General features: G+C 39.9%; 1 protein-coding gene across 1 annotated transcript; it reads left to right on the top strand.

Annotated features, from left to right (window-relative positions):
• The first annotated feature begins 3890 nt into the window (after positions 1-3890).
• Positions 3891-14731, top strand: LOC113036451 (phosphatidylinositol transfer protein alpha isoform-like). The gene is made up of 12 exons (XM_026192825.2): positions 3891-4090; positions 6450-6480; positions 9276-9421; positions 9777-9868; positions 10070-10077; positions 10189-10263; positions 11069-11152; positions 12747-12824; positions 12941-13051; positions 13162-13284; positions 13822-13873; positions 13966-14731. The coding sequence occupies exons 1-11, from the start codon at positions 4074-4076 to the stop codon at positions 13867-13869; spliced, it is 813 nt and encodes a 270-aa protein (XP_026048610.2). The 5' UTR covers positions 3891-4073; the 3' UTR covers positions 13870-13873; positions 13966-14731.
• The last annotated feature ends 35 nt before the right edge of the window (positions 14732-14766 follow it).

Here is a 14766-nt window from a genome sequence, read left to right as displayed (position 1 = left end):
ACAGGAGAAGAAGATGCCAAAACAAATGTTAGTGGCAGTGTTCAAAGGTTTTAGACATTTGCTTTATGATTGCCCAGGATGGTCTGGTTTTTGTTTCGGTGAGAAGAAGCACACATACTCAGACCCACTCAGCACGGAGATGCTGGGCCACGGCATCTCCGTGCTCTCTTGTGCACAAGGGCATTAACTCAATAAGAACCCACAGACAGCAGCACTGGTAGCAGTTTAGATGGAAACCTGGACAGGTTTGAGCTCAGCGCACGATACATAGCCTCAGTGTGTGCGTGACTGGGTTAGACACACACTGCATGATGCCAGCGATGGTGCTGGTCCTTTATTACTGTTGCCATTATTTTCTTTTGTTTTGTTTCTTTGTCCATATGTTTGAAATATGTAACCTTTTTTTGTATTTACTTGCAATATGATCTTGTGTGTTAGGTGTTTATTTCTTTTGCATGATCTCAAGCTATTAAGGTGGAAATGATTTTAGACATATTGTGTTTTCAAAGGTTGGTGTGGTAGCTAGGTGAATTTTAGGATCTTGATTGGTTGTAGCAATAAGTCTTCAGCGAGGTATAACATGCTGAAATCCAGACAGACAGGACATTCAGTGGACTGCATTTCCAAATCACAAAAAGGTGCTAGTTTAATCACAGAAATGTGTCCGTTGCATTTGCTTTAAGGCACTGTTAAGGTCATCAGATTACCAACTTAAGGCATGTTCCAAAGAATCAGTCAGATTATGTTTTGCTTGGTATCACTTCTGCTCGGTCACACAAACTCTGGGATTCTTGAATTCACCTCTTACAGACAAAGGGAGATTTAGCTTGATGGTAGCAGAGTGAAACAGACACAATCTTCCAGCTTCTGAGGAAAGACACCAGCGTTCTGAGACTAAGTACAGACAATAAAGCAGTCTTTGTCTTTCAAGCAGAAGCCCAGAACAGAAGCATGGAGTGTGTAGACGATGGAGCAGGGAGATAATAATTCAATCTGCTGTCCTCAAATGTCATACAGAGAAGCTCCTCTGACACGCCCCGCCCCCAACTTGCAGTACGGTGACAGAGGCACATCCAAAGACAGCCTCATGACCCTCAGAGTTCCTCACTGTGATAGGGGTAGTGGATCTGGGTAGCATTTAGCCCCGCTCTTCCTCCCATCTAGCCATCATCCATTCATCTATCCTTTCATCTGTGCTACCTACTCAAGCACACCTTAAAATGTTTACTGACAGAACTGAGAGACAAAGCTCTGCAGCCATCATATGCTCCCAGCGAATGACTTCATTAAGACAAGAATGGCACACGATGCACTTTAGAGCCTCTAAAATGGACCTGCCTGCCCATGTATCTATCACACAGTGCATGGCTGCTTATGGATGGTGCATGATGCAAAGAATGTAGACTGAACTTAAAATCTAGATTTGTAATTTACAATTCAGTTATTTTTGTATAATGCCCTTGCTTCACACGTTCCTTTTATTGCCTTTTTGTGCTTGGACAGTGGGGCAGAGACTCGTCTTTCAGTTCTGCAACCTTCACAGGACGAACCAGTCGCAACAATCTCATCCTTGATGAACTAATTAAGGTTTAAAGAATCAGTAGAAGACTGTATGGGTTAAAGTTGGTGCAGAAATGATTTTAGTTGGATGATAGGGAAAAAGTGTGCATTTGTAATTAAAGGTGTTTGCATCTCTTTATCTAACTGAATGGTGGCCTTTTTGGTCATATATTACAATCCTGACTGACTGTATTTCCATAAATGCAGATCTTATTTCATACGTCCACATGTCTTGTTGTTTGGAGCAGTTAGCTAGCACAAAAGGTATTGGATATATCAGACCTGAACAGATCTAAATATTTATCATTCTGCCATCTTTATTTGTATTTTGTAAATTCAGATCCACACAAAGACAACCTCTCAATAACAGTTTTGTGCTTGTGGGATAAAACACAATGGATTTTTTTTTTTAAATGGAAATGTAAAGAATGTAAAGTCAGTGCTCATATCTTCACTTACAAATGTACAGTTTTATTTGTGGTACAGTTGTCCTTCATATGATTAAAGCCCTATCTGGACTCCATAGAGAGTGCCTCTGGTAGCATGCTGGTGTTTCCTGTAACTTAAAGAAGTGTCCTCTGAGTACAAGCTTGTGCAGGAATAACATCACATGTAAATGTCATGTGAAGACAGACACTTTGTGGACGAGTGAGTTTATTTTTTTTCACAAACTGTAAACCAATCAGCACTTTTCCTTCATCGGTGTACCTGAAACACCTCACCCCATCCTCCCGGCATCCTCACCTTCATAGCTTAACCCGAACCTCTGATAATTGGAATTGGTTTATTGATCGATGTATTGATGACTTATTTGTTTTTTTTTCTCATGATGAATTCCCAGACAACCTTTCTGTGTGTTGTGTTTTATGTCACTGTGTACTGATAGAAAATCTAGATTGGAGCTGAAACTCTGACATTTTTTTATCTACCTACCATGCTTAATTTTAGTTTTTCTGTCTTTTATTATGCTTCTTTGCCTCTGATGTTTACAAGAATGTCTTTGTATTGTCTTGGTTTTTCTTTTGTCTTGTACCACAGTATAGCCATTGTCTTGGACTTTCCAACAGATGCTGTTTCAACTAAAAAAAAAAAATCAATATATGAAGCAAAATAAACAATAATTTGTACTGCTGTGTCTCTTATTTCCAGTGGCAGAGATGTGCAGATAGAGCTGGTAGAGGTACTACAATATGGAAGCTTGTGGTATCTGCAGTTAAATAGCATAGCAGGACAGAAACCACCCGTTTTCGAAGTAAAGCAACAGAGAGTCAAGTCTGAAAGCAAACCTGTTGAGCAGCAGCAGTGAAAACAGTTCATTCACAACAGGTTCAACCTGAGTTAACTGTTCCTCTCTGTACTGGTTAGACCACACTGGGCGTTGACACACACTCCACCCACTAAGAAGACAAGGAAATGTTCATTATTATCGGATACTTGGTGAGGTAGGATCAAAGATCTAAATGAAAAAAACACACAAGCAATCATGAGACTCACTAGAAAATGTCTCAGTTATGCACCATCTATTTGATATTAACACATGCGGACACATCTGTTAAGTTCACAGAAATCAGTGTGCCATGCATAGACAGTAAAGATGAGCTTTAAAGTGTGTGAAAACGTCCGTTTTGTGGTTTCTGCTTCCCACCAGAGCTATTAAACTGATACCTACCCCATTATTTTACAAATTATTATTTGACTGGTTTTGATACTGGAACAGAAGCATTGACAGTAGCAGAATAGTTACAACAACAGACATTCAACCTATAAGCGTGCACCGCTGCAAAGTGCGTAAGAAAGTAAACGTGTTAGATGTTGACAGTTTTGTCACATTCACTAATCTAATCTCTGTTTACATAATGCTCAGTGACCTTGTGGTTCCTTGGAGAGCTCTGTGTTCAGTATAGTGTGGAGCATCCACTGGAAATTGAAAGGCGCCTCAATGGAAATTTTCATTTCTGTTCTTTGCCTTCAGGAGTTGAGCATTTTTAACATTAAACTGAAACACTTATTAAAAATGAACCAGTCATACAGACATGAATAAGCTGCTGTTTTGCTATGATGTTATATTATACTGCAGTCTCTGTTTTTGTTGTGTTTGATTTTTGTGTTTTAATGTGTGTTTAATGTGTGTTTTAAAGGCCCCAACTAGGGTCATTGCAGATTAGCTCAGGCTATAAACGATGCGGTGTGTTGGCTGCGAGAATAAACTAAATAAATGACACTGTGAGAAGATATTTAAAGGAAAGTGATAACAAGAAAAGGCAACTTAAACGTTCACTTAAAGACTGGTCGAAGGTTTCACGACTGCACGTGAACGTCACACGGAGGCACCTGAGCTAAAGGTGTGTGCCGCCTCCTTCCTTCCCGCCGCGCCCCTTCGCTCACACACAGGAAGGAAAGCCGGAGTTTCCCGGAGTGAACCCCAGCGGCAGGCAGTGAATGAAGTGCTCCTGTCACAGTTAGAGAAGAAGTTTTCTATCTCGTATGCAGCATTTTGTACGGACACGACCGACATGCTGATTAAAGAGTTGTGAGTATCTGAACTTTGTCGCCTTCCACCCGACAAAGGAGCGAGCCGGGACGCGTCTGTGTTGAAATATGGACCATTACAGCAGGATGAATGTATTTGTTTGCTCTTTGAAGTCAGCTGAGCTTTTAGCAGTTTAAAGTGTTACTGAGTCGTTAGCAGGATGACAGAAATAAAGGACCACTCAGGAAATGATTTAGTCACAGGGTGTAAAGTTTCAAACGGCAGAACTCCGGACACCGTCAAACTTTAGGTTAGGCTAGGCGCTGTCAGCAGAGGTAAATCCACTGCTGACATCACACTTCAGATTAGTAGGAAGGAGTACCGCGAGAAAACTCGAAAAGTTTAACTTTCTTTGACTTAGAGTTTATTACAGTATGTAATATAAACCGAAGTGTAACATTTCAACGAGATGTTGTAAATGTAAAATATAGTAATTCATACTTGCTTAGCCTCGAACTTGTCAGGAAAACCATAAGAATTGGGGAGGAGTTTGAGAACGTTTAACAAGATCAGGAGCTCATAATGCCAGTTTATCACATGTGCCTCAAATGGGAAGAATCAGCTGCCGGGTGCTTTTACCGCGATAGTGTCATGTGCCAATCATGGCTGGCTGACACCTCTGACATGGCTGTCATTTGACCACAGTGCAAAGTACAATAAGAGGCTCAGGCGTTAAAGAGGATTGCCCAGTGCTGCTTTTTCTTTCAGTTTATGGTCACAGAAACGTAACCTCATGTTCTGTCACCTTCATGCCTGCAAATACTCAGGCTAAAGCAGGTGGGGATTGTGTTATGACATAGGAGAGGAGGCTACGCACGCAGAGCACATGCGCACACACGTAGAGTTTCCTCTAAAAGCGTCTGCATTGTTTGTTTGGGTTCTGCAGCGGTCTTGATTAAAGCTTCATAATTTCCGCTTCCTCATTTCTAGGTTCCTGTGGTTGCAGAGAACTGACTGCCGTGTTACTTCCTAGTGATAATGATTCATTCCTATAAATCATGATGTTGTTGTGCAGGGTCTGAACAAGCTGGAGCCTCTGGAAGAGGGAGCATTGTATGTGATATTTGCTATCTTTATGGCTGCGCCTCCAGGTTCTGGGTACTCTGGAAATTATATCAGTTCCGTAGCTCCCAGTTAAAGGAACGTGCCACAAGTATTCCAGTAAGCCGCTCCTAAAGGTGTAGAAATAGCCAACACCACCCAAAAAACAACAACAAAAAAAACCCCAAATTGGTGGACAAAGACTGTATAGAAAAGATGGGTGTAGCCAACATGATGACATCAGAGGTGTGGCACTTGAAGAATCTAACACTGATTCTATAGGAGAGTTCACCAAATATTGTGGTAGACGGTAACTTCTATGAATTTATTTATTAAAACCTCTATTTTAGGGCAAACTCAGCAAATGTAAAATTATTATTTTTTGTTTATTTTATTTTCACTTACTGAATACGGGACAGAGCAAATGTAAATTAAAAAATAATTACAATAATTAAATATTGTCCTGGTTGCTGTTGAATTAAAGTAATTTAGATAATAATACAACAAAAACTAAAATGCATCCAACAAGATAAATGCACATAATTTGTATTAATTATTAAAATGTTTAACTGACAGCCTGTTTGTGGATACATGCTATCGTTAACAAGTAGCTCATCACTAAAGCCTCTAATGCTGGCCACTTGCTGACAGTGGCTGCAGGCAAAGCAAGAACAATTGGTATAGAAACCAAAGGGGACGTCCCAATGGTAATTTCCATCTTTTATATCCAGTCTCTGGAATCTGTGCAAAATGCAGACACCAATATTCACTAATTAGTGCAGTACCAGACTATTAAAAATACTGAAGCAAACCAGAGTAATAGTATTTATCAGGTCATTATGTGCTCCAAAAAGCATCAGAAACACGGTCAAGAGGTCCAGTCCGTTCTCAGAAGATATCCTGACCACAAACGCACTGAGGCGAGGCCTGGGTGCAGTGACCTGCCAGAGCTGCTGTTGTTGGCGGATCTGCCAAAGTGACACTAATTCCCATCTTAACCAAATTCAAGTGGTAAAGTGTTATGAAGAGCAGATGAGCATTGAGGCTAAAGCTGCTTCTTCTAGCAGTTGGTAAATGCGCTGATTTCATCTCTGCAACTTTACATGGAAGTTTGTGGAATCTGCATTTATTAGAGGAACTTTTGGTCCTCTTCCTGCCTCAATATTCAGCCGTGGATGTTGCCACCTAGTCTGGAAGCAGTTTTTGATCAGTTCATCAATAAGCTGGCATCATGTGAATGGGCAGCTGGTGTTAGATGTAAAATGATTTGCAGATTTGGGCAGAGGTTTCTGACTGCGATGTGTTCTTTCTCTTACAGCCGAGTTGTTCTGCCTGTTTCAGTGGAGGAGGTAAGGACTTACTCATTTACTTTAATACCATCAGTGATGGACACTGTAACCATCGGCATCTTCCACTTGCTGGCTCCTTATACCCTTGTCATTGATTCACACAGTTAGTGCATTATTTCTTTCTTTTTGAAATGGCTATTTTAAGCAACATTTGACAGCTCTGTGAAACTGTTTTATGCCCTTCAACGATTCACTACTGTCTCTTTTCTCTAGTGACGGTTGTCATTGCTGTGACAGTACCTAGTCTTCATTTTTCCCAGATAAAGTACTTTTACAAATTTCAAGCATGTTGATCAGCTAATTTTATTTAATAATGCATGGACTTTATTAAATCTAAGCGGTTTCACTAGCATATTGTACTCTTGTAGTTGGTCTGTACTACATGCCAGGTCCAGGATTCATTAAGCTGTGTTTAATTTGCCTTAGCAGCGGATGGCCCCAAACCTTCAAGAGAGCAGCTTCTGTAACTTTAGACATTTACCTTACAGATTTTCACGTTATGAAACCTTTATTTCCCTGGCTCATTCTACCTCTTAATCCTCACGTTCCATACAACAGTTTTTCTTTTGCTTTACAGAGAGCAGAAGCCAGTATTTCACTAAGCAACATAATCACAGCTATGCAACCGGCTTGCTCGGTGATCCGATTCAGTGTGAAAGTTTGCAGGTTTAATCCTCAATTGCCTTGGTTGAGGTGTGACTGTGTGTGACTGTATGGGGAGGGGGCTGCTCTATTTTGTGTAGTTCATTTATTTGTGCAGTCAATGTGAGACAGCTGTAGTGTTTAGAAGTAATGTTGGGTGGGTTACAGGTTAGAAACTACAGTTGTGCAGTGGGAATACTAATTAATATTTCCTCTTTTTTGTTGTCTATGTTTAATATAAACATAAATGGTAATTAATTATATTGAGTTGAAATGCTGGCAGGTATAGTTTGACAATTTGTGATTGGTAATCTCTATTTCCTTTTTTTTTTTTTTTTTAAAAAGCTGAAAGACCAGTGGCGTGTCGTTTCACTCCACAGTGCAAGGTGTGATTGTAACATTCAGGGATATAAAACAAAAACCCAATCTCCTCCACTGTGTCTACTCCGAGTCTCAGGGAAGCAGATTTGCAAGTTGTGAGGGGTGTGAGTGAAGACTGTTGGTGTGGCAACACAACAGAACAGCTCTGCACTGATGTGCTGAACCTGGAGTAGGACTTGTGTTTGGTCTCATAGCCACAGACCCGTTCAGTTTGCTGATATTTTTTGATGCAATCCTGAATCGCTTTGAGCAATAGCGACATACTTGTGATGAGGATGCTTAATGTGGTCCTAAAAAGAAAATGGAAACTCTGGAATATACTTTCAGAAAGACTGAAAAATACGTTTACAATCAGATTCTTATAAAACATGAAATTGCTTATTCAATTCTTTTTTTCATTTGAATTTCTAATCCTATTACAAAACTTAAATGTCAAAGCACAGCATAGCAAATTCTGAAGGTGTGGTATGTTAAGGTGTTTCAACGAGCAACCATTTGAGTCATTCTAACAGTTGTCCTCTTAAATGAATGCCGAGTAAGACTTTAATCCAGTGATTCCTGCTCTCATTAAACCAGTAAACCGTTCAGTCACATTCTGCACCTTGTTTTTGTTTGGAGATCGTATGATGCAAGCTGGCAGGTTCACTTTTTCCCCTGACTAACAGTTTGAGCTCTTTGCCCAAACATGTTTTCCAGTAGTGATTGTTGTCTGCACCTACACATGGTTCCTGCCCCCTGACTGCTTCTGAAAGACTGTAAGACATCAGCGGCAATGACGAGGCACACTGGTTACACATGGCAAACCACATTCCTGAGTTTCTATTCACGGCATCAAAACTGAGCATCCACAGCAAGAAAAATGGGTCACCAACTTCTTTGGTTTAAGGAGTGGAGGGCAGGGCTAGATTGTACTTGTCCAGCTAAACTACAGGAGGCAGTACACGTGGCAACTTTAACCGAAATCCACAAAGAGTAAGAAGAGCCAATCATAAAAAAATAGCAGTCATTTGTTTGTCTGGTTCCTCTGGAACCAGGTTTTACAGCTCTGGGTGACGTGTGTGTACGGTGTGTGGCTGACACCACCAGTGAAGTGAGTCACACACTTTTGCCTGACTCAGGAAACGTTAGGGGAGGGAAGATGCGGGGAAGAACAAGTCATGGAAATGCTTTACACTGCTGAAGTCTGTGTGTAGGGACATATTGGAAAATGGTTAACTCGGGCTCATTTTACATAAATGGTTAACTCAGGTCATGACAGGCTTTTTAAAGAGAGGTTTTTTAAATTGCCTTTTAAATGCTCTCCTGTCTGTTTTTCTTTTGACGCATTGAACTAAAAATCATAAACCTTGCCTGGATTTACGTTTGGCTGATCTCCCATATAACATCGTTTCATTCACCACTGGAATGTTTGGGTCTCTCAGCAGAGAGACCCTTACACTGTATCTCCTACAGTGTCTCAGCTTGATTTTCATCTTTGGAAAGTGAGTTACAGGGAAGCAGACAGTGTAGGTGGTGAGTGAAGATGTGTTTATATAGCCAAAAGCTTCTGAATGTGCCAGCGCTGGCACACTAGCACAAAGCACAGTTTATCCTGTCTGATGGATGTTCTCCCTCAGAACCTCAGGCAATGCTCGTCACCATCACTCTTGACATGACGTGCTGTCTGCACACTTGGAAACTCTTGGTCAATAGAGACAGATTTTATCACAAATGATGATCTTTCACATAGTTAATTGTAGTTTCAATCCTCCTTTCTACTTTTGTCCTTCCAGTACCAAGTGGGTCAGCTCTACACAGTAGCAGAGGCCAGTAAGAATGAGACGGGTGGAGGGGACGGTGTGGAGGTGCTGAAGAACGAGCCCTATGAAAAAGATGGAGAGAAGGGACAGTACACCCACAAGATCTACCACCTGCAGACGTAAGCAGCGCAGCTCAGCTTCAAACACGCTGTAGTATATTGAAAGCGGTTGAAATACTACACAAAAAGTTGTAAAAACACTGATTATTCTTACTATTTCCCCTAATTGCAAATGAAATCATTTTGCAGAGAGCACTGGAAAAACTTGGCCCTGTGGAGACCACAACTTTGACCTCACCTGCTTTTTGCTCAGCTTAACAGAGATGAGAATGATTCCCATCTCTGTTGCTCTGTAATAAAAATGTTTTTCCAGAAAGCAGAGTGGGATGTAAAGAAACTGCTTGATGATAATCTGTGTCTTATTATATTACAGTTTTATGTGGCTACATTAACATTTGCCTGTTTCTCTCTGCAGTAAAGTGTCAGGTTTCATCGCTAAAATTGCTCCAAAAGGTTCTCTGACTGTTCACGAGAAGGCCTGGAATGCATATCCATACTGTCGAACCAGTGAGTCCTAATATACACACACACACACACACTCACTGATGGTCATGCTTACAATGTCTCACCTCACATGTGTGAGGCGAGACACCAGAAATGCGTTTGTGTGAAATTACACAAAAAACTGAAGTTTAAAATCTGACTTATCTGAAATCTTTCCCTCTCTGCATTATCTTCCCAACTTGGTCCACTTTGTTTCTGCTGCAGTCCTCACAGTATGTATTATTTTCTTTTGATGGTTCGGATAAAAGTTCAATTTAAACTTCACAGGAACTGCATTGCCCTTAGTGTTAGTTAACCTGATCGTGTCTCACTCATTCTTACAGAATGAATACATGAAAGACAATTTCATGATCAAGATCGAGACGTGGCACAAGCCTGATATGGGGGATCAGGAGAATGTAAGTGCACACAGTACTTGACCACTTAGTTTGACTTGATCTACCATATGTTTTCAAAATGACATTGGATCTTGATAAATGAGGTATTCAAGTTCAAAATATTGCAATGCACATTGTGAAATTCCTGGATTTAAAATCGCACCAGAAGTCAAAGTTAATAATTGAAATCGTAGGAGGACCCAATCTGTGTGACTGTAAGGACTTCTGAGCATGCTCCCGGTGTGTCAGCAGATGGTGTCCAAGGACATCTGCACACAGATGTGGAGCAGGGCAGCATATCTTAAATTGAAAGTATACACTGCTCAAAGACTTGATCATCTCATTATAACACTGCTGTGGTGCAACAGAACGTGACAAGAAGGCACAACCTTTGGCGTGTTATGCATCTGTCCAACACCTCAAAATATAGCCACGCACCACCAGGAGCTCACTGATGCCCTGATGCAGCTATTATGTTGCAGCAGCAACAACTACCGTTTACTAGTATGCAAGGGTCAAAGTAAACACAAGGTTTTGTGCATATGCATGTGTAACTTTATCTTGATTGTGTCATACCTGCATATTGATTACTCATCAATCTTCATATTTATGGAAAAGACAGCTAAAGCACTGCTGCAGTTTTATATCTTTGAATTAAGGGGCAGCAGTTATGTTTGTCATTAACCAATAGGTCATTATTATGCAGCTTTTCATTTTAAGTCTGACCTGTTCCCTGTCAGGCAACCAACCAAATATGAAGATAGATAGATAGATAGATAGATAGATAGATAGATAGATATTTTTATTTTTTTTTCCTTGTCTGCAGGTGCATGGACTAGATCCAGACACATGGAAGGATGTTGAAGTTGTTTACATTGACATTGCTGACAAAAGACAAATAGATTCAAAGGTATGTGATTTGAAAAAAACAAACAAACCGTCTTTAGGTGTGATCATTTTATTTATTTTGAACCTGTGATGGTTGAGTTAGCACACCTGTTTACTTAAACATTGAGTACATCAGTTTACTGTTTGTTACGCTTTATATGAGAGATGCTGAACTTGATTTGTGCTGAAGGTCACTTGTAAAAAATGGGTCAGCCATTTGTCTTACTCCTGCACTTGCAAGTACATTTTAATGTCTTCATTGAAGGGGGAAAAAAGTCAGTAAATAAATCGAAATAATATATCCTGGGAGTCATATTTTAGTCACTCTTAGGTTTGTATATTGTTTATATGTCTTAAAGGTAAAGAATAAACATTTGTGCTGTTGTGCCATACACATAAAACCAGAACTCCCAGCATAGGACATTTGATGTTAGTTAATTTGTTAGTTTTTCATCACATTTTAAGTAAGATTTGACAAAAGTGGTATTTAAGATCATTTCTGGGGTGTTTTATCAATTATCTAGATTATTTCATTAAAAAATAAATTTTTAGTAATGTGGTATTATTTGCGCTAAAAGAGAGACTGTTTAAGAAAACCAAAAAACCCCCCCAAAAAACCCAACTCGCTGTGAAACATGAACAGGTGATTGTCTACATTTTAAAACTCTCCTAATAGTGGTCTCCAAAATGTAAGAAATGCATAAAGGAAAAAAATGTACAAATAAAATGGTCTAAATTACACACCTTATCCACATCTGCCCACGATCACCAAACGTGCTGCATCCACACTGCTCCGCGTCATCTGCAACTTCACCTACTCAGCTCTGCGGCCAGGGCTGAAACCTGTGTGGCTGCTGTGCTCTTTTCTCTTCATTCTTTTGGATGAATTCTCTACACTCTGGACTGTCAGCTCAGTTTAGCTACAGGTCCCCCGCTGCTAAGAACAGCCAACAACCAGCACGGTTGTCCACATGTTCAGTTACACTCACCACCCCGCCAGTCATTACTAATCTTTTTTCTAGCTACAGTCCTCTATATATTTATTTATCAATCAGCTCTAGCTAGCTCTGGCTCATGCGATATTAGCCTTCATGTCAGAATGTGTGTAAACAATAGTGTTGCTTAAAAAAACCCCTGGTGTTTTGCAGTAACACATTCAATTCATTCCTTTGGGGTCAAAATGATGTCGGTGGTTCTAGAATAGAATAGAATAATCCTTTAATTGTCCCACAAGGGGACATTTGGTTGTAACAGCAGCAAGAAACACAATAACAACAAAGAAAAAGATAAAAGGACTCGGTCAGGTTGGAGTTGCTGATACTGGCCGGAAGCTACAAGGTGTGTGTGTGTGTGTGTTGTTTTGTTTTGTTTTGTTTTGTTTTGTTTTGTTTTTTCTTGTCCTTTTGATCCCACATACTCCAAAATGCAGTATTTAACAAATGAGCTAATGTTTAAGGAAAGTCAGGAAATATGAGATGATGGGCGGTTTAATTTAAGAGTTACTGGATTTTATAATGGCAAGTGTTGAAATGACCCCCTTGGTTCTAGTGTTAATATTATAAATGATGAATGTGGCCTGTTACAAGCTACATTGTATTGCTTGTATTCATTTTTAGGATTACAAAGAAGATGAGGATCCAGCCAAGGTTAGGTCGGAGAAGACGGGCAGAGGGCCTCTGGGACCTGACTGGAAGGTACGCTCCCTCCTTCTCTTCACTGTGGCTCACTTCATTAAAGCTCTGAATTGACTGTGTTTACAGGTCTGGAGACTTTGTGTATTTATGTTGTGTGTACCTCTGTGTGTTTTCAGAAGGAGCTACCAAACAAAAGTGACTGTCCACACATGTGTGCCTACAAGCTAGTCACTGTTAACTTTAAGTGGTTTGGACTGCAGAACAAAGTAGAAAACTTCATTCAGAAGGTATGAAATAAAAAGTGCAGAATAAATATAACCTAATGCACATATTTCTGCACAAAAAACAATAAATTCCAGTGTGTCCTGACTGTCTTTCACACGTCCCCTCTGTTCAGCAAGAGAAGCGTTTGTTCACCAAAATCCACAGACAGGTGTTCTGCTGGTTAGACAAATGGATTGATCTGACGATGGATGACATACGACGTATGGAGGAGGAAACGCAGAAGGAGCTTGATGAGGTGACTGAGGACTGTATATTAGACCTGCTGGAGGGTGGAGCAGTATTTCTTTGTTGCCCTTCACATTTATTGAGATCTCTTATGTAGAAAAAAAGGCAGTTTTAATATCTGAATTTTAGTTCATGAAAACAGAGCTCACTGTGGTGTGTTACAGCAGCATGTTTGTGTTGTCTTTGTCAGTAAAATCAATGATCTGATGAAATTAACAGTTCAACTGCTCATGTTATCAATTCTTGGTGACTCGTAACAGTGAGTTGCAATATGCAGTGAAGAATTTAAAGTTTGATCTCACTGCTCCAATGTGCTGCAATGGTGCTGCTCCCTTTGTTTCTGCTTGGAAACAGTTGTTATAAAAGCAGAAACGGCCCCAAACACTGTTTATGTGTTTGCCTGTAATAAGATCAAAGTATTTTGGGTCAATGTGAAGAAGGATCTTTCTAAAACAAGAACTGGGAGCTGAGCAGTATTTCACATCACTTTCTTTAGTGCACTAATCTGGTTTTCTACCCTTCTAAATAACGTGTCTCCATGTCACAGATGAGGGTCAAAGATCCAGTTAAAGGCAGTACGGCTGCTGAAGACTAGCTCAGTGAGTATTTAACTGGTGCTCTGAAGAATTTTCAATCTGAACATAAATGTTCAATCACTCTTCAATTGTGTTTGTTCTCTTCTCCTCTTCAGCTCATTTTGATACTGGAAGACTTGACTCCACTCCCTGACTGGCGCCGCTGAAACTGGACTGCTATAAACAAGAAAAGCATTTACGTCCCAATAAAAATCTTGTCTTAATAAGATCTCATTGTTGTGAAGCTGTTGTGTATATTTATGTATTATGCTGAAATACAAGTACAGCAGCTTTTAGTGCTTTTAAAGAAGTGGGTTGCAGGTTGAGGGAGAATTCTTATTTATGCTTTTGGTCGTTATATCTTAAACCACTGGGGGGGGGGGGACAGTGCAGGTTATCTCTGAAACAACATTCCACATTACTGTAATTTTTTTTTCTCTCCCCCTTCTCCTCGTCTCAGTGACTTATTGTTTACGGACCTGCAACTGCAAAATCTCCAGTGTTAATAAGATTTTATATTTTTCTTATCTATAAATTGTCTTGTTGTGTCTTAACTATAAGTGGACATAAATGCTTTCAAAATCTCCAAATTTCTTGATTTCATAAAGGGCTCAGACTGGATAATCCTCCACCTTCCTCTGCCTCAAATTATTTCTTGTAATCAGATATTTGGGGGGGCGTTGTATTTCATTGGGTTGATGATTTGTTGATATGTGTTGAAGATGTGTTGCTGATAATGTGCAAGAAGACCCTGAACTCTAAGCAGATTTCAAAATAATTGACACTACAGCCACTTCTGTCTTGATGATTGTTCAGATGTCTAAGTCTTCCATGTACTGAATGAAATGAAATAACCTGGATATAAATATGAGTTATAACATTGTTCATTGCATTTGTACATATGTATTTGTATCTCT

This window comes from Astatotilapia calliptera, chromosome 14, assembly GCF_964374335.1.
Source record: "Astatotilapia calliptera chromosome 14, fAstCal68.1, whole genome shotgun sequence".
Lineage (NCBI taxonomy): Eukaryota > Metazoa > Chordata > Actinopteri > Cichliformes > Cichlidae > Astatotilapia > Astatotilapia calliptera.
Note: the sequence above shows the minus strand (reverse complement) of the source record. Positions and strands in the feature narration are given on the sequence as shown.